The sequence below is a fragment of the Peromyscus maniculatus genome, chromosome 7 (genome assembly GCF_049852395.1).
Source record: "Peromyscus maniculatus bairdii isolate BWxNUB_F1_BW_parent chromosome 7, HU_Pman_BW_mat_3.1, whole genome shotgun sequence".
Taxonomy (NCBI): Eukaryota; Metazoa; Chordata; class Mammalia; order Rodentia; family Cricetidae; genus Peromyscus; species Peromyscus maniculatus.
The window spans coordinates 97,053,969-97,074,374 of NC_134858.1; the positions used below are offsets into that span (position 1 = coordinate 97,053,969).

General features: G+C 47.6%; 1 protein-coding gene across 4 annotated transcripts in view; it reads right to left on the reverse strand.

Annotated features, from left to right (window-relative positions):
* Mras (muscle RAS oncogene homolog) overlaps positions 1 to 20,406 on the reverse strand; it is a 53,853-nt gene that overhangs the window by 21,400 nt on the left and 12,047 nt on the right. For all 4 annotated transcript variants that reach the window (XM_076576893.1, XM_042281481.2, XM_006975142.4 and 1 more), the window contains exon 2: positions 5,873 to 6,082. In XM_076576893.1, coding sequence (XP_076433008.1) covers positions 5,873 to 6,065 — 193 coding nt within the window. In that variant the 5' untranslated portion in view covers positions 6,066 to 6,082. The remainder of the gene's footprint in view (positions 1 to 5,872; positions 6,083 to 20,406) is intronic.

Genomic DNA, 20,406 nt, shown 5'->3' on the forward strand with positions numbered 1-20,406 from the left:
GAAGAGAAGAAAAGAAAAGAAAAGAAAAAAAGCAACTGAACAACAGCAAAGAAAACGCATTAATGGGGTCCTTGAGATGGCTCCGTAGATGAAGGCACGTGCCTGATGATCGACATTGATCCCTAGGAGCCACATAGTGGAAGGAGAGAACCAATTTCTACAAGTCATCCTCTGACCCCCACACGTGTGCTGTAGCCAAGGAAAGCACTCACATGCGTGTGCATGCATGCATGCACTAAATAAAATGTAACAAAGAAAGTGCATAAATGTAATTTTTTTGTTTTAATAGTTATGAGTAGTTTTTTTTACTAAGAATTAAGAAAACAAAGAAAATAATGTAATTAATCTCGATCAAACCTGTTACTGCAATACATTGTTCAGTATTTGATAATTGATTTAAAAATATGTACTGAGAGAAATAATAGGAGTGTGTGAATACTAATGCAGATGTCTTGGTCATGGAAGATGTCACCAATAAAGTGACATTTAATAGGCTATGAATATAGCTCAGTTGATAAGGTACTTGCCTACTATGCCCGAAGGACTGGCATATATATACCTATAATCCCAGAACTCGGGAGGCAGAGGCAGGAGGATCAGAAACTCAAGTTCCACCTCAGCTGCACAGCGGGTTCAAAGTTAGCATGCCATACATGAGACCTGCCTTAAAACAAAAGGCAAAATCCTAATGAATTATTTCTGCAGTATTACTTTCATACTAAAGTTAGATAAATAAATTATAATTTAAAAATGGTCTAATATCCCTCAAGAACATAACATTTCCCCTGGCAAATGGAACAAAATTTTTTAAATAATAAAAACTAATTATTAGTAGTACTTGGGAGGCTAAAGTGGAAGGATTACTGAGCCCAGGAGAAGGAGACTAGCCTGGGCAGAACAGCAAGACACTCCTCTTCAAGGACATGAGAACAAGAGAAACACAAGTCCAAAGTAAGAAAAGAAGAAAGAATAGGTATGAGTGAAAAGTGGGTCTAAGTGCTAGAAGTGAATGGGTGTAATGCTAGAAGGGGAGAAGACCACATGCAAATTCCTGAGTAGGGACATACCTGTCTACCTGTCGCCCAGTGAAATGATCAAAACCTCAGGCTGCAGACAAGTCCCCAAAGGCTGGTGTGTTTTATGTATGATGCGCTTCTCATACCATAACATGCATCCCTCCAGTGAAGGATAAGGATGCTGATAAACGGTATGCAGGTGCCCGGCACAAGGTCCTGACGGTCTCAAGGTGCAGTGCAGAGAGGAGAAAATCAGGAACGATGAAAGCCATTTTAATATGACTGGAGGGCCAGTTGCCAAGAAGCCATATCAGTCCTAAATGTCTATGAAGGGACAGCTGTCAAGAGGATACATCAGTTCCAAGCATCTATGCATTTAACAGAGTGTTTTAAAAAATGCACCAGGCAAAACCCCAGCAGAAAATAAGGAATTTACAATTACACCCTGACATGCAACATACCCCTCTTAATAAATGACAGAACAAGTGCTCAGAAAACCAATGAAGATACAGAAGACTCGGACAACATTATCAGTCAGTGTGATCTGTGAGGCACTCACAGAACATCCCACCCAGTGATAGCAGACTCTGAGAACATCTATAAAGACAGCCCATCTTCTGGGCACTGAGACAAGCCTCAAAAAAAGACTTCAAATAATGTACTCTATGTTCCCTGACACACTGGAATTAAAGATCGAGAACAGAGAGATCTCTGGAAAAGTCCCAAATTCTTGAAAACTAAGTAAGATACTTCTAAATAACCTATGGGTCACAAAAGAAATCTAAAGAAAAATTAGAACTTGATATGAATAGAAATTAAAACATAGGCCAGTTGCAGTGGCTCATGCCTTTAATCCACCCAACATTTGGAAGGCAGAGGTAGGCAGATCTCTGGGAGTTGAAGGCCAGCCTGGTTTATACAGTGAGTTCTAGAGAGCACTAAATAGTGAGACCCTGTCTTGGAAAAAAGGAAGGAAGGAAGGAAGGAAGGAAGGAAGGAAGGAAGGAAGGAAGGAAGGAAGGAAGGAAGGAAGGAAGGAAGAAAGAAAGGAAAACATATGTTACAATTTGTGGGGCACAGCTAAAGGAGTAATTCAGAGAATTTTATAGTGCTAAACAAATATCCCAAGAAAAGAAAAAAAATGACTCAACAACTCAGCTTGCACTTTAGGCACTGAGAGCAATGTGGAGCACGGTGGTGTGTCCCTGAGTCTTGAGTATTTGGGAGGCTAAGGTGGAAGGATCACTGAGCCCGGGAGAAGGAGACTAGCCTGGGCAGAACAGCAAGACACTCCTCTTCAAGGACATGAGAACAAGAGAAACATAAATCCAAAGTAAGTAAAGAAGAAAGAATAGGCATGAGTGAAAAATCAATGGAACTAAATGAGAATACTCAATGGGTGTAAGTGCTGGCTCTTTGAGAAAATCGATACTTATAAAACCCAACCCTGTCTGATCAGGAAAAGGAAAAAAAAAAGATCCAAAGTTAACAATATCGGGAATGAGAGATGACATCAGTGTAGAATCTACAAGTATTGTAAAGATAATAAAAGATACTATGAAAACCTTATGCCAATAAGTTTGATAACTCTGATAAATGGAACAATTTTTGGTGGGGAAAGGGAGGTTTCGAGACAAGGTTTCTCTGTGTAACAGTCCTGGCTGTCCTGGAACTAGATCTGTAGACCAGGCTGGCCTCAAACTCAGAGATCCACCTACCTCTGCCTCCCAAGTGCTGGGATTAAAGGTGTAAGCCACTACCCCCTGGCAAATGGAACAATTAAAAAAAAAAAAATCACAGACTACCAAGTTTCACTGAAAACTCAAGAAGTGACTCAATGATCCTACGTCTATTGAAGACATTTAATTCATAGTTTAAAAGATTATCCATAAAACTTGCAGTCCAGAGAGTCTTGTCAGTGAATTCTACTGAACACGTAAGAAAGAAATTAGAAGAGGTTTACTTAAACTCTCCTAGAGAAACTGAAAAAGAAGGGTTAATTCCAACTCATTCTAGAAGGCCAGAATTACTTTCATACTAAAGTTAGATAAATAAATTATAATTTAAAAATGGTCTAATATCCCTCAAGAACATAAACCGTTTCTGTATCAAATTCTTTCCAACTGAAGCCAATGGCACATGAAAGGACAGTTCATCATAACCACGTGCTGTTTACTTCAGGGATGAAAAGTTAGCTACGCATCAGGGAAAGGGCCAGCAAGATGGCTCAGTGTCGAAAGGCACTTGCTACCGAGCCTGGTAACAGAAGTTCAAATCCCAGGACTCACATGATGGAGTAGAGAATGGATTCCCCCAAGCTGTGCTCTGACCTCCACATACAGGCTCTGGCACGTGCCCCAGTCTCCCCCAACACACACACACACACACACACACACACACACACACACACACACACACACATACACACACACACACACACACACACACACACTAAATAAAAGTAAGTAAAATGTTTTCAAAAATTAGGGGGGAGATTTAACATAATTTGTCACATTAGCAGACTAAAAAAGAAAAGCCATGTGATTATCTCAGCCAGAGAAGGCATTTGACAACATCTGACATCTGATCCTGACTGAAAGACTCTGTGAACTAGAGGAAGGAGCTTCCTTGTTCTGACAAAGGGCATCTCCACCAAATAAATATATACTTAACATCAGATTGATGCCAAAAGACTGAACACGTCCCTAGGATAAGACGAGGATGCCTGTTCTCACTGTGACAACTCAGCACAATACTGGAGGCTTCAGTCACTGAAATAAGGCAAGAAAAAGAAATAAAGGCCATCAATCGGAAAGGAAAAGATAAAACTGCCTTTACAACAACATGATCATCCATGCAGAAAGGAATCTCATAAAGAGCCACTAAAGCTAATAACCAGTGGGTTATATGACTAATATATAAAAACCAATTATATTGGAGGAGGTCAGGAGGCACAGGGAATGTGTATGTGGGGGGGGAGTAGATTTCAATAAAGTATAATGACATATATGTGTAAAGTGCCACAATGAAACCCATTACTTCATAAGTTATCTTAAACTCATTTTAAAAATTAGAAATTGTAGCCAGGCGGTGGTGGCACATGCCTTTACTCCCAGCACTTGGGAAGTAGAGGCAGGCTGATTGAGTTTGAGGCCAGCCTGGTCTATAGAGAGAGTTCCAGGACGACCAAGGTTACACAGAGAAACCCTGTCTCTAAAAAACAAAACAAAACAAACCCTAAAAATTAGAAATCATTTATACTTATATATTCTTGCAGCAAACAATTAAAGCTGAAATTAAAAACATTTATCATAACATCAATGCAGATGTAAGTATAAATCTGACAAAATGTACATAAAAGACCTACATATTCAAAAGTACAAATCAATTGAGAGATCAAGGAAGACCTAAATAAACGGAGAGAGACAGTGTTCACAGGTTAAAAGGCTCAGCATTGTCAGCTAAGACATCAGTTCTCAAGACTGAGGCTATGGTTCAGGACTATGCCACTTGCCTAGCATGTGTTAAGGCCCCAGGTTCAGTACCGAATACTACAGAAATTCCTTCAGGTTGTACACAAATTCTACACTATCCCAAGCAATATCGGAAATTTTGCCTGACTCTATAATTCATATATTCATTCTCATGGCTTGACTACTAAGCTGGTTATAAAGCTGTAGCTGTTAAGGCAGTGGTACGTTGTCTTACATCAGATCAAAGACAGACTACGCGGGGAATTGGTTCTCACTACTGGGACAAAGTCAACTGGGAGCTGGAAGGAAGAATCTTCAACAAGGAACTCCGGGAGATTTGTTCCACCCCCATGCCACATGCAAAGTGTACAGAGTAGAGAACAAAATGTAAATGAAAAACCCAAACAATTAAACTTCCAGGAGAAACCATGAGAAATGCTGTCATGACCTTGGGTTAAGCAAAGATTTCTTAGACAAAATACCGAAAGCACACTCTGTGAAAGAACTAATAAACTGACGTCATCAAAACAAAGACATCTAGTCTTTGAAAGAAACGGTCAAGAGGATGGAAAACAAGACACAGGCGGAGAAAAATATTTGCATTTATCTGAAAGAAACTTGTGAGTCAGCAGCTTTCCAGGCTCTCCTCTAGACCAGCATCTTGTGATTAATGGGCTTCATTCAGGAGAGAGATGTGGACAATAGAAAATCATGGCCAGTGGGAATCTAGAGCAGTGCTCTCCAGCTTCAGCAATCCTGACAGGGTGTGCTAAAAACAAGCCATTGCCCTCCATCCTTGGAGTTTCAGAATGAGAAGGGACCTGGGCACTCACATTTCTAGTACGCTCCTTGACCACCACACTTCGAGAAACACTAACTTTGACCAGAGTAGAAGTACAATGCCAGATGCAAGATCCCCCAACAAAGAGACACTTCCTAAGTCAATGCTGGTTATTTGGAAATCATTTTTCAGGTATTTTGAGTACCTCCTATTCTTGGGAGCTCTTTCTCAGTTTTCCTTAATAAAATCTAAAAAAAGAAAACTTCTGCTTTCCCACTTGCATTAGCTTGAAACTTCTGTGCCTGCTCATCAGAGCTTCTACTCCAAGAAGCAATTCCCAGCACAGCATTTGTGAGCTGGCAGGATTCTAGCCCTGCCTCTTCATTCACTGTCCACTTTTGTTACCACTAAGGTCTTTAAGCACTCTACCAAGACCTGATCTCAATCTAGAATTCCCCCTGGAAGATTCATACTGCCTTATAGCAACCATTCCATAATAACAGCAAGCAGGAAACCATGTTGCTCCACTAAAGCCTATCAAATTTCCCTGATCCTCCCCATGTAATAAATAACCCACCCCACAGGCTGCCATCCGGTCTTACCATCCAAAATGGCCCACTGATTGTCAATCTCTGTATGCTTCAGGTACGAGTCTTCAATGGTGGGGTCGTAGTCAGGCACAAAGATCTTCTGGAAAAACTGGATGGTGAGGGCACTCTTGCCCACACCTCCGTCTCCCACCACTACCAGTTTATAGGTGGGGAGGTTGTCACTGGGAACAGCGCTGGTTGCCATGCTTCTGGTGGTCAGACCTAGGGAAGAAAGACACATGGAATGAGGCAGGGGGTGGTCTTTCCCTCTTGAACTAGGGCAAAATATTCATGGGCTTTCTTACCTGAATTTGGGGGAAATATTCATGAGATTGGTTCTTATAAAGGAACACAAACTCCCAAAGGTAGATGTGAAAGTGAAGCAAGGCAAAACAACGTGTGTCACACACGGTCCTACTACCCAGAGACAATTGCTGTTCAAATGACCTGTTCACCATTATTGACTGCACAGCCACTCCATGCCAGGTCTGGTCTGATTCACATCACACCACTGGTCTTTAATGAGTACAGCTGCGTCAAGGGAGTTCCTCTACACCTAGCCTCTGCCCCAGAGCTATTCACGTAAGCAAGAGAGCTCTGGGCCGAGCAGGGACAGAAGACACAAAAGTTCACCTTTCCCACATCAGCCCTTATCAACTAGAACATCTCTTATCAATTGGAATGCTCTGCTGAGAAAGAGCTGAGGCCTCGGAGCCCGGAGGACAGAAAGGCTGTTCGAATTTCACACGCCTGTGCTCTGGGAGACCCCTTCCAACTCAAGTCTGCCATCCTGGCCTTCCATCTTCTCGTGCTTTATCATGCTACAGTCATGCTGGTATTAAAGGCAATCTCATCCATCCATTTAAGCTGGGACACAGGGAAGGAAGGAGGGGATGTTGTGGTGGTTCTCAGTCAGGGACAGTTCTCTTCCCTACCAGGGTATCTGCAGTGTCGGGGTATCTCTGGGTATCACTAGCACCTAGTGAGCAGAGGCCAGGGATGTTGCTTAATATTCTAGAAAGCACAGGCCGGCCCTCCCCAGCAAAGACCTGTGGGAGGCAAGAAGCTCCCAGCTAAGGCAAAGGACAGAGCTGGAAATGGGGGTGGGTTCAGGGTTCTGAAGAATGATGAGGCCTTCACAGGCTAAGACTGACTGTGACAAGGTGACAGAGAGAAGTGAAAGGTGGCCTTGGAAAATGCTGTCACAGAGCGCCCCAAAAGAGAGGCAAGCAGGGGTCATGGAAGGAATCCTCGGAAAACCAGGAAAGAACACAGTGCAGGCTGGCAGCAGAAGTCACACACGGGTAAGGAAGAACGATTTGTAAGAAAGAGCCAGAGGTGGTGGCTGACTTCAAGGAGTGCATTTTCCAGACACATTGGAGCAGTTGCACACATGAACCCACAGCATAGCGTCAACATGCACAAGACCTGCACATGCTCAGGCCAGGCAAAATCCCCGTGTGGAGGGAGGCGGGGGAGGGGGGGGAGTGGGTGCCAAATTCCACCACTGGTGAGAAACTATTGGCATTTGACAGCTGCTAGGAGGAGAGTCAGCTTTCTGGCGAGCTGACCACACACTGGGGCAGACACCATGCCCGAGAGTAGTTGGGGGGCACAAGCCGGACCAGAAAGAAGAAAGAGGAGGAGGGTGAGGAGGAGATGCTCAAAAGCTGGGTGGGTAGGAGGGGAGGGTAGAGAGGGTAAATGTGGGAGGAGCAGAGGGGGAGCAGGCCTTCCTGCTGGAAGGCCACTCCCAGACAGCCTAAAACACCAATGCTAACCACCAAGGGAGTAGAAGCTTGCTCCTGTCTCTGCACAGATGAAAACCCCCCGGTGCTGCTTTGGGGAAGAGAGAGGCTCAGGGGTGCAGCTGGTAGAGAAGGGTGGGGAGATAGCGTAACCCCGAGGACAAGGGCCTGGGGTTCCTGCCACTACCACTGTGCCCTCCAACCCCACCCTGAATCATAGTTTTCTTCTATACCAGACTAGCGGCTATTTTGAGAGGTTTTTTTTTTTTTTAATAATTATTTTCATCTCTACAAGGTCTTCAACTCTAGGCTGTGACAAAAAGGGTGTTAACAAAAATGTGGGTTATGTGGCCATGTTGATTTGCATGTGGCTAAAGGACAGGGCTGCTGCTGGATCCTCTGCAGTCACTGAAACCTGATGTTGACATTTAGGACTCCCCCAGAGTGTAGGGGAAGTACGTGCTCTTTTTTTTTTTCAGGCAGGAAGAATATAAATCTGCTGAAGCTGGGCTGGGAATATGCTTTCAGAAATGGATCAAAATAAAAAAAAGGGTGCACCCTCTTGTATACTCCGTCAGGTGAGAATTTATTGCCTTAGCCTTCCTGCTCCAGGGATTACAGGTGTGCACTAGCAAACCCTCTCACACACATACTGACAAGCAAACATAGAAACAAAACCAAAACAGGATGGTTAACAAACCTAGGAACAGTTTTATACTCTATATGGAAAAATACCAGACCTCTCAACAGCAAAGGTGTGGGGCCGCTATCCCAGGAAGGCGCGCATCCATGATGGCTGGCCCAGAGGTGGATCCCAGCACAACAAGGCTTGATTTCCTTTATCTGTTCTCTCTCTGTCTCTCTGTCTCTGTCTCTGTCTCTGTCTCTGTCTCTCTCTCCTCTCTTCCGCACGCACGCACGCACGCACGCACGCACGCACACAGTCAACCCTCCTTACCCATGAGTTCCATATTCATAGATTCAGCCAACCATGGGTTGTAAACATTTGAAATTTTATTTGGGGGAGGAGTCTTGAAGATCTAGAATGGCCACTCTGATCTTTGTTGGTAAGCACGATGGAGAATCAGGTGCCCATGTGGCACTTAGGATGGGCTGAAGGCCTTGGGTGGGAAATCACAGGTTTTTACACGTTTAACTAGCAAACATGGTCAGTGTTTCCAGAAGCTGGCAGGCAGGCTCCTGGGAACTGTCAACAGCGCTAGAGAAAAGACCAAAAACCGACAGCCCCTCAAACAAAACCAACCAACCGTTACTGTGAAAAAGAAACTTAAAGCTCCCTTCCGGCTTCTGATGACACCTGTCTAGAAACAGAAAGGCTCCTCCCCTCCAGTCCTCTAGACTGTGCGGCCAGCCTGACTGATGCTGACCTTCTCAAGGAGAGGCCTTGAGAAGCTGCTGCACCCGAAGCCCCCTTGGTCTAGGAGGACTGCACTGGGAATATAATCTGTTGCACTCTTCATCCAGCCTTCTCTCAGCGCTGGATGTTGGATTTCCACCCCTGTATCACAACACAGCCATATAGTCTGTATATGCTATAGCAAGAAAACATTTCTGCATGTGAAAAAAATTATTTGAGGCTGGCTCTGTAGCTTGGTTGGTAGAGTGCTTGCTTAGTATGTGCTAAACCTCTAGCACCCATAAACTGGATGTGGTAAAGCATGCCTGTAATTCCAGCACTGGCAAGGTGGAAGCAGGAAGATCAGAAGTTTAAGGTCATCCTTAGCTACATAGTAAATTGGAGGCTAGCCTAAGATACACGAGACCCTGCCTCTAATTTTTTCTCTCCTGACATGTGTAGACATTTTTCTTAGAGTTATTTCTTTTTTTTTTTTTTTTTTTTTGTTTTTTCGAGACAGGGTTTCTCTGTGTAGCTTTGCGCCTTTCCTGGAGCTCACTTGGTAGCCCAGGCTGGCCTCGAACTCACAGAGATCCGCCTGGCTCTGCCTCCCGAGTGCTGGGATTAAAGGCGTGCGCCACCACCGCCCGGCTTAGAGTTATTTCTTAAGCAGTATGATATCATTATTTATGTAGCATATTTATTGTATTGGGCACGTATAATGCAGAGGTGATTTAAAGTGTATGGGGAGGTGCTATGACATTTTATGTAAGGAATTTGAGGATCTACAGATTTAGGTATCTGCCAGGGAGGGGTCTTGAAACCGATGCCCCACCATACCAAGAGATGACTGTAAAAGATTTGCATAGTGTGACAATCTGACAGTGTTAAAATGTCCCTCACAAAATAAAATGTTCAGGGTACCTGAAAATCTTCTTTCTACTTTCATTTAAGTTCTTTGGGGTGGAGTTGGATGTGGCTGCAGCCCCAGAACCAACCATGAGCTACCGCTTCAGTTGGCTGAGCCACCACATACAGGGGCCACAGGAAGGACAGACATCCTCTTCTCTGCCTCCGGGTCAGCAGGGCCTGATGCCACTGTCCCTCATTAATGACTACTGTCCTCTCCCCGGTGGACAACGATGCTAGGCCAGCACTCAGGTGCTTGCTGGGGAAAGAGACACTTTTCCATCCTCCTCTGGAAGCCACATGAGCAAGCAGCAGTAAGCAGTTGGGGAAGGGTGAGGAAATGAACCACTTCTGTGGACTATGGTTTTCAAAAGAACACAAGGTAAGATGCACACTAGCAACAGAGGACAGACACAAGCTTGCCCTTCGAGTCAGAGTTCAGACCACCCACAGCAAAAGCACCTGGGGTCTTGCTATAAACAGCCTCCCTTTGCTACGGCAGCTGGCAGGAAGTGGTCAGTTGAGGGGCCTCTCCTTTTTATAGTGCTCTGACCTCGGGACTGAAGCGCCCCAGGCCACAGGGAACCGCATCAGGTCAGGGCTCCTTTCTCTTGGACTTTCCTTCTTACTAGGACTCGGTGGAACAGGCTCACACTGTATCAGGCTAAAAAACCCTTTTCATAGCATCCTCAGCTGATGAGTCAAGTCCGAACTCCTACACTGAGCATTTAATTACAACCCATCATCATCAGCCCTCAGTAACCACTCCAGCCACACCTGGGCAACAGCCACACTCTGCTCTCACCCCAACTAGCCTTTGCTCTCCCCGTGTGCCATATGTATATATATATGAATGTCCACTGTACACAGAATGGCAATGTGCAGAGGGGGCACAGAACAGTCTAGTGAGCCCAGGCCCAGGAGTCACTTCCCAGGGGAGACACGGCCTCCACCTTGTGCTCTGAGCCCCATGGTCCCCACACAGAGGCCACCATCACACTTGGAATCTTCTACACATTTATTATGCACCCAAGGGCATGAGCTGCCTTTGTTGCCCTCCATCCTTACAAAGCCTGGCACAGAACAGGCTGAATGCACCAAGGCTTAAGCACTGGCATTCCCAAAAAGTTACACAAACTGCCAACCTCCAAGCTGGCCTCAGTACACACAGGACTAAAGGAAACCCTCTCAGCCAGGCACTGGGACTGTGTCAAAGGGGTCGGATGAACACCACAGTTGGGACACTTTCGGAATAGGTGGGAGACAAAAGGAAGAGGGTGGCTGGAGAGATGGCTCAGTGGTTGAGAGCACTGACTGCTCTTCCAGAGGACCTGAGTTCAATTCCCAGCACCCACATGGCAGCTCACAACTGTCTGTAACTCCAGTTCCAGGGGAATCTGACATCTTCATGCCAAAGCACATAAAATAAATTAAAACAAAACAAAACAAAACAAAAAAACCAAAGAGGGGACTAGCAGGACAGAATGGATCAAGAGAGCCCCCAGTACAGAAGTGGTTTTGACTGTGTATCTTCTCCAGGGGGGCATGCTTTTCACCCAGAAAAAAAAAAAATGGATCAAATGTCTTCGCAAAAGGAGTCATGAAGATGTTGGAGTACATGCCACACTTGTACAAAATAAGATGGTCTTGTATGGTGCAAGGAAAGAGATTCTTAAATGCCACTCAGAAGCTACTGCAAAAGTCATCAAGGGGCAAAAAACTGTTGCCCTGGAGCCGTGGAGCAAAATGCTTATATGTGTAGTGCTCCGCTCTGCTTCTTGTAAAAATCATTGTTGGAATGTTTGTTCTTCACTTTGGGGGATCATAGGTGGCCCCTTGAAGGTAGGCAGGTAGCTTAAGACGGGCATGATTTCTCGTCACATTTTGCCATTCATCTTCTGTTGTGTCTCTATCCATTGACCAGTTGTTATAACCTTGGGCAAGCCACGTTTCGTGACCTTGGGATCTGCTCTAAGCATGAACTAAAAACGGCATGAAATATGCTGAGCTCAGAAAAGGCACCCAGATATTTCCTCTCTTGCCTGTTTATTATGCTCCCAGAAGCCAAAGCATCCCCACCTCAGTCATGTGATTCCCAGCCATGGCCTCTTCCCTCATTTGAAGTCCCACAGCCACCTCATCTCCATTACAGCCAGATGATGCAGGCCTATGTGGGAATGTCGCCCATTATTTAGGGCATTGTTTCCATGGGAAAGGCTCTGAGGTTCCAGCTCCCTCCACATAGGAACCAACTTTTGGAACAGCAGCCATTTGGCAGTGAAGACAGCTGAGCTGGTTCCCATGGTAACCACTGCTCCCAGAACCCCGCCCAGCCCACAGGCCGCACCAGCAGTCTAAACCATTACCCTCACTGGAAACTTCCTCCTAAAAGGCAATGTTGCTTTTTAAAACGATTTTATGTAAAAAAAAAAAAAAAAAAAAAAAAAACAGGCATCTTTAAATTGAGAAGTAAGCCTTTTCTTTGGTTGCCATTTTTTTTTGTCCCCTCTACCCCTCTTATGGAAAATAACATCTTAACATGAAATTATTTCCTGAATTCCAGAACCACCTCCCCAAGCAGATCCCAAGCTCCATGAGGACAACAGCCACACCTTCCCATCGCCTCCCAGGGCTGGAGGGCTCTGTGCATTCAATGGCCATCCCACCCTGCCCCAGTCAGCCCTTCTACCCTCCCGAACAGCTCTGGTGCCAGGAAGGGACACAATGCCCCCTTTTCCACAAGAGGCAAGCTCATGCCCCTGAGAAGCAGGGATTTGGATGGTGAGCCTAGCATAACCTCGTCATTTAACAAATTTCAAAGTATGGTGGGTACAGGGGGGCTGTAGAGATGGCTCAGCAGTTAAGAGCACTGGCTGCTTTTCCAGAGGACCCAGATTCAATTCCCAGCACCTACATGGTGGCTCACAACCATCTGTGACTCCAGTCCCAGGAGATCTGATGCCCTCTTTTGTCTTCCTCACGTGTGGTGCATGGACAACAGTGCAGGCGAAACTCACACACACACACACACACACACACACACACACACACACACACACACATAAAATAAAAGTAAATCAATAAATCAAAGTGTGGTGGGTACGTCTGAGAAAAGCCAAGGACAAGCTCAGTGGCTGTCAGCATGGCAGCCTAGGGGGTCAGCAGCAGTCTTGACTCTGTAGCCAGGCAGACGATGAAGCCCCACGAGGAGGTTTCTCAATCTGTTAGACCCTCTGTTTCCCCAGTTTAAAAAAAAACAAAACAAACAAACAAAACAACAACAACAACAACAAAAACAGGAGAACAAGGGCCCGGTGGAAATAACATGGAAGGAACCCGAGCAGAGGCACATAGGCAGTGACTGGGGAATTGCCTGACCCTGCTTCCTCTTCCAGCCTACTAGGTTCCAGTGACTTAGTTCAATTCCTTGCCCAAGCATGAGTCTGACTGAGGGCACCCCCACACAGGGGTGAGGGAGGTCAGGACGCCAGTCTGCTTCCTTCTTCCCAGGTTCTAGAGATCCCACAGAACTTTTTTTTCCCAGAAGAATAACCCCAAACCACTATCCACTGTTCAAGAGAGCTTTGCATGCGGAAAAAAAAAAAAATGGTGCTGGCGGTAGACGCTGTGCACGGGTCCAAGGAGGTCCCTGGCCACCCACTGACCTCACCTAGCACTGCTTTCAAAGCAATGTCATATAGTCCTGGTTGCAGCCAACGGTGCCCAGAGTGGTAACAACCGCCGTTCCTTAGTGGATCTTTGCTGTGGCGTGAACAGATACCAAAGGTTGTGCTTAGAATTGCCATGCCACATGGCCCCTGACCTTGAATTCATCTGCAGCATCACACAACTTCACCTGCTACTGTGAGCTCTACTCTGGGTATTGTCCATCCCGGGGCAGCTTCCCTGACACTGAAAACAAGGCCACAGACTGTTAAGAGGCCAGAGCCAGGGTGCAAGTACCCCAACGCTGCTGCCAACTTCAGTGAAGATCTGGTCCTCGCCGTTCTGCTAGCTCTCCATTTTGACACTGATTATTTTAAAGATTCCTCCTGAGCCCAGCAGTTGGGCTGGAGTTTTCTAAGTAAAGCAGGCTCTCTCTCTCTCTCTCTCTCTCTCTCTCTCTCTCTCTCTCTCTCTCTCTGTGTGTGTGTGTGTGTGTGTGTATGTGTATGTGTATTCATTATTAATGGCGCTCTTGTGAGAATGCATTCACATGGAGCTGAATCAGTCCAGGGAAGCTAATCTCATCTCTGTGATGTCTGGGTGTGCCCAGCACTGGGGGATGAGGACACATTGGGGGAGCAACCCAACCCATACGGAGGAAATGGCTCTGCATTCCAGGAGCTGCCCTTCCCTTCTGCACAATTCCCAGAAATGGGATGCTTCCCCCAGCTGCTGACCTACAGACTCTAAGTAATGCAGGGCCCACCAGGAGTCTAGGGCACTTGGCACCCCTCCCAAAGACTTACCCCCTTCTCCTTTGTATGACATCTGTGCCAACTCAGCCAGCACTGTCCCTGGACCACTCTTCACCTCTAAGCAGCCACCTCTGCACCCAGCTCCCTCCATTCCTACAATGTAACCACCAGCCAGCTATGTACATAAACGCTTGCCACAGAGGACTTTAAGCCCAAGTCCATAGACAAATGTGTGGCTGAGTGTTGCTCCTTCCCGGGGCCATGGCAGATGCCACTGACTGATGGTGGGCCCCTTCCTTCCTCTTAGAGTCTTTTCCTACCTAGTGCTCCTGACAGGCAGACACGAGGTGATTGACATAGGTAGAAAATGGTTTTGGCGCCCCAGATCTAACCCACTGTCCTTCTTGTTCTCTCCCAAACACCTCATGCAGTGGTTATCCTTTTTCCTGGGAAGGGCCCAGGGTCTTCAGGGGCATCTCGCTTGGTCATCTTTGGACAATTCTATCACTGTCTTCTGTTAACAGCTCCTCTTTTCTGCCAATATCTTCTATCCTCAAGAGAACCAGAAAGACAACACAGGACAGAAGCAAGGAGAGAGCCCTCGTACCTGTGTTCACCCTGCACCTTAGGTTTCTTCTACCGTAACCATTCACACATGGGTCTGACTCACAAGTCTAAGGTGCCTTCCGGAGAGGACCTGGGCACTCGTCTACCATCTGGCACTGACTCTCTGAGCAGTGTGCAGAAACCTCTGGCTACCGTCATGACAGCAAGGATCCTGTCAGCAGCCAACACTTAACACAAACAACGTGTCAAAACCACCGGGAGATTCTGCCATTCAAATAACTCATTTCATTCTCAAGTACTGATTTGATGACCCCAGTTTTACAGCTCTAGAAACACAGGGCCAATGAGATGGCTCAGCGGGCAAAAGCATCCGCTGCCAAGCTTGAAGACCCGAGTTCAGTCCCTGAGACCCACATGGTAAAAAGAGAGATGACTTTCACAAGCTGTCCTCTGACCTCCACACACAATCGATGGCGTGTGTACACACACATACATGAGCTAAACAAATAAAGAAGTAAATGCAATCTAAAATTAAAAACAATTGAGACACAGAGAAGTTAAAATAACTCCCCCCCAAGGTCTCCCAGCTAGAAAGGAGTAAAATGACTCCAGAGACAACTCCAGCTCACCACTCTGGGTATCCTCCTGTGGCTGGCAAGAGGATGGACATATGTGTGCAAAGTCAGGCCAGGGCAGAGAGAGCAGATGCAAGCATGTTGGAGAGCGCACAGCAATGAGCTAGGGAGGTGGTGTCAGAGTCAGACACACCAGGGCCGAATCACTGGCCCCACAAGTGGAACAGCAAGGCAGGCCGGAGCAAATGCAAGGACCTCCAGACAGGCACGCGCGTGCGTGCGCACACACACACACACACACACACACACACACATACACACACAGACACACACACACACACAAGCCCACCTCCCCACTCCAGACTGGGACGAAGCCTGCTGCACAGCTCTGGTCTCAGCAGATACCTTGTGGACTGGAGCGGAAGTGGAAGAAACTGGACAGCTCTGAAACCTCATTTTGTATCACTCTCATATGGGCCCTGCCCCCAGCCCACCCACATTCAGAGTTGCTGCTTCCAGGAGGCCTGGGGCTGGCCCCTTACCTGTAACTCCAGACTAGGAAGCTGGTGCCATAGGGTTAGAAGTCCGTAACCTTAGGCAGTCTTCACCCTCTGGGAAAGTGGGCACAGCAGCAGCATTTGGCCTCACGGTGCTAGGAGGCACTGCTTGTTTGTTTGTTTGTTTGTTTGTTTGACCCAGTGTCTGACATGGAGTAATTCCCTAGGAAGCATCAGGTCATCTCCATCATCAGCATCCTTCAAACCCACTCCAGTCTCTCCTCCTGCAGGAAGAACCCCTGCTCCTCCCAGGCCCTCCCTGGGCTCAGGGATGGCCTGCGAACTAGCAGATCAGGCCAGGGCAGCTCAATAGAACTCACTATCCCACTGCCCAAAGGTTCTCGTGGTGGTCTGTGCTAGCTGCATTGCTGAACCTGAGCTGGAAGGGAGCATCCACCTCAGCCTGCAATGATCCGTACAGCAGCTCCCTAGCACAGCCAGCCCCCAGGTGCCCACCCACAGCCTGACAGGAGCCACACCTTCTTCTGCGTGTCTCCGAGAGTTCTGGGGACAGCTGCTCTCACTGCAGAGCACACAGAAGACAGCACAATGTTAGGGGGTTCAGCACTCAACAGTATCTCCCTCAAGATCTTAAATACCAGTGTTCTCTACCAGAAAAACAAGGCCTCTCCGGGTGTCTTGCACTTTGGAGAGTATATCATTGGGAAGATTAAAAACTGACAAGCCACAGGACCTAAAAAATGGCCAAATTACCCCTGAGTCCAGAGAAGAGTGGACTGGGTGAGGAAATAGTGCAGCTGCCTTCTCAAGGTTCACATCTGCTCACAGTCTGCACACTGATACTGTAATGTAAGAGTCTTTAGCCACATGGGGAAGGGGGAGGGGTGCTGGAGAAGTCTCCCTGGTAAAGGTAATGCCAGAAAGGCGCCTTTCAGACCACATAGATATTAGTCAGGTAAACAATAAGAACAAGCATGTCCCAGGTGAGGAACAGAAGCTGCAAAGCTGTGAAGCTCAGAAGTATGAAACCAAGGGCACAGTGAGGGCTGTAAGCCGTGAGACGTGGCTGAGTGTAGCATGCAGCTGTGATGAAGGATGGGAGAAAAACCAGGGATCTGCATCTCTGCACCTTTACACTCAGCATGGTGCAAAAACAGCATCCAGTGGCTGGTTCCAGAAACATCCGACGCTAAGGGAACCAGGGGCCAGGGCTGCAGGGCCAGGCAGGTGAGGTTGTGGCGAGTCTGCACATGCTGGAGGCCCACGGATCCTCTCTACCCGCAGGCCAACACCTAATCATGCAATTAAGCTGGCTGCGTGGCTGCCGAGTGCCACAGGGCCTCCGACTCACTCACTGTGATGGCCACAGGGAGATTACACAGTAGGTAGGTCCCAGCAGAGTCTGCGAGAGGCGGGGTAGATTGCATAACACAAACTCAAAAGAACTGGAAGCCTAGAGCAGAGGGGGGCAGGGTTAGGGAAAGATTAGAGTCCAGACAGAGGGCGAGGGGGGGGGGGGGAGAGACAGGTAACCCAGGCGAGGTCCAGTGGCAGAAACCAGGGGAGGGCTGCTACCCCATTTTATCAAAGGGGAGACAGAGTCAGAGATGCCGAGGCATTTGCCCAAAGGCACATGGTAGTAAAGGGAGAAGCCGAGGATTGGCTTCCAAGCCCTGGCAAGCTGCAAGACTACAAGTTTGTGTCACTTCCCAGAGCTGAGGGGTTGATGGGGGTCTCAGTGTCTCAGGGTCTCAGGATCCATGCACCTTTAGGCTATGGGTCTCACCTGGCCTCTGGAGCCCCAGCTCGGCTTCTCTCTGTGTCCCCAGTACCTCATCGAGGACAGGAGGAATGGGAATCAGTCCAAAGGTGGGGAACAGAACCCCTGCACAGGGCAGGTTTTGTGAAGGCGGGGCTCCAGTTGGAGCAGCAGCTGAGGGGAGAGGCAGATGTGATTTGCTTTGTAAATCCTTGTTCTCAGTCCCTGGAGGTAGGGGTACCAATTAATATTTTCCTAGTGCTGGGGCAGGTCTCACCCGCACCGAAGGGACAGAATTTCTTCAGCCTACCTTAGGAATCTGCATGTGACTGGGAAAGGCACCCTGATGCATACTGGGGTCCCCATACTGAGGGCCTTCCACGCCACAGTCAAGCACGCTGCAGTCAGGCACGCTGCAGTCAAGCATGCTGCAGTCAAGCATGCTGCAGTCCTGCCCCGCCTGCTGCTCTCCCTCAGCTGAACTCCCTCATGGGTCTTTTTACCTCTTCACTGCTAACCCCACAGCTGAGTCCAGCTCAACCCTGCACAGGCTAGATCCAGCTACCACAGTGGTTCTCAACCTTCCTAATGCTACGACCCTTTCCTACAGTTCCTCCTGTGGTGGTGACCCCCCCAACCATAAAATTATTTTTGTTGCTACTTCCTAACTGTAATGTTGCTACGGCTATGAATCGTAATGTAAATATCTATGTTTTCTGATGGCCTGTGAAAGGGTCGTTTGAACTCCCAAAAGGGTTTGTGACAGGTTGAGGACCACTAAGCCAGCGCCTCTTCCCGTCCACTCAGGCAGCCCCCTGCTCACCTTTACACGCTAAACTCACTCTCTCCCACTTTCTTCCTTCGCTTCATCCACTCAAATTCAAAACTAAGGTCCAGGACCTCTGCTGCATGTGGCTTCCCCACATACAGTGGTCCCCACACAGTGGCTGCAGTCTGCTCCCAGCTTGGGCTCCCTCCTCCAGCACTGTCCTCCCAACTCTTGCTCTTTAGCTGCCCTTGAACACAAAGACCCTCCCGGGAAACTGTGCATGAGAATCTTCTAGGCTTCCCCTCAGCTGCTCAGCACCCCTTCCCCCATACAATCTCTGCTCCCACTAATTCCCAGCAGGGTGTCCTCAGCGGCAGGGACAGTGTCCAGACTGCAGGGTGCTGGTGCCCATAGGCAGCCTTCCATCCAGAAAGGACCTCCAACTGAACTCCCTCCAGCACTCTCTTTGAGGAGCTGACTCTGTCTTCACAGGCCCTTCCAAACTGAGCCTCAGAAAGGCTCTTTCTCAGAGTCCCACGGAGCCCCTTGTTTCAGTCTATGGAATTTCAGGCAGACTCCCAGTGGCAGCCATTATCCACTGACCCCCAGAAACCTTCAAGGACAGGGTTCTATGGCTTGGTGCATATCTAGCTGAGGTCTGACCACAAAGCTCTTCCTTGACCACATGGCCATCCTGCCTCCTTTAAGGAGCATGTCCCTGCATGTCATGCCTTCGATCAAACTCCTCTGCTAGCATCGAGAAGTTGGCTGAAGGCAGACCCTCGGTGACTCTGACCCAGCTGACAGCTGCAGCTAGAGAATGTCTATATCAAGGCAGATGTTTTGTTTTGGTCCATTTCTGAGACAGGCTCTCACTGAACGGCCTCGGCTGGCCTGGAGCTGGCCATTCTGCCTCTGCCTCCCAACAGATAGCTTACCTTTTTAGAGTAACCAGAAGTCTGGGTTTTTGTATGAGAACTCCAGATTTTGAAATACTGACCATTGGGGCTGGAGAGAAAGCTTAATGGTTAAGAGCTCTTCCAGAGGACTTGTGTTCAATTCCTAGCACCCACATGGCAGCTCAAAACTGTCTGTAACTCAAGTTCCAGGGGATCTGACACCCTTACAGAGACATACATGCAGGCAAAACACCAATGCACATAAAATAAAAATAAATAAATTAGAATACTGACCATCAGTTTAAAAGGTTTTCATTGTATAAGCCAAACAAATGACCCCCATACCTCATAATGGCTCTGCCCACCCCCCCATCAGTGGCTACCTCACTAGCTCTCTTCAGCATGTCCATAGTCCTAGGGCTGTGGTGGCCTGGGACAGATGATTCTTTTCACTGCTACCCTGACCTGGATCTGGCTGCAAAAGATGAAAGCTGTGGAACTGACCCCATGCAGCGACAGGGGTTCCTCAGCCTGAAGGGAAATTTCCAGGGCGTGTTCTCCACAGAGAAGGCACACAGCCTGCCGCAGGAGTGGCTCAGACCCAGGGAGGCAGAGGGCAGAAGGCACATTCAAAAAGGATTTTGTTTTCCTCATTTATTTTCAAAACATTAAACACCATTATCAAAGAATGTGAACATGTTTTTATGCTTGACCAAAAAAGAAAGAAATGGCGACTAGGCTCTTCCCAGAGGTAGGGTGAGGCAACCTAATTTCCATTTTTAAAGAGTAACCAGATGGATGGGCCAAATAAAGGGGAAACTTCCTGGAAATGAGCTGGGCATGGCAACCAACGCGCTAATGGGATTTTCCTGCGTGCAGGTCTCTGGAGTGGTACCCTGAGGAGGACCAGCTAGCTGTCTGGCTCTGAGCATCCAACCAGGGCTCAAGGCAGGGCAGGGTGCTTTCTCAGCGACTCTTCCAAACACAGGATTTTAAGCGTTCTAGCTGAAAAAGCAGGGGGCCA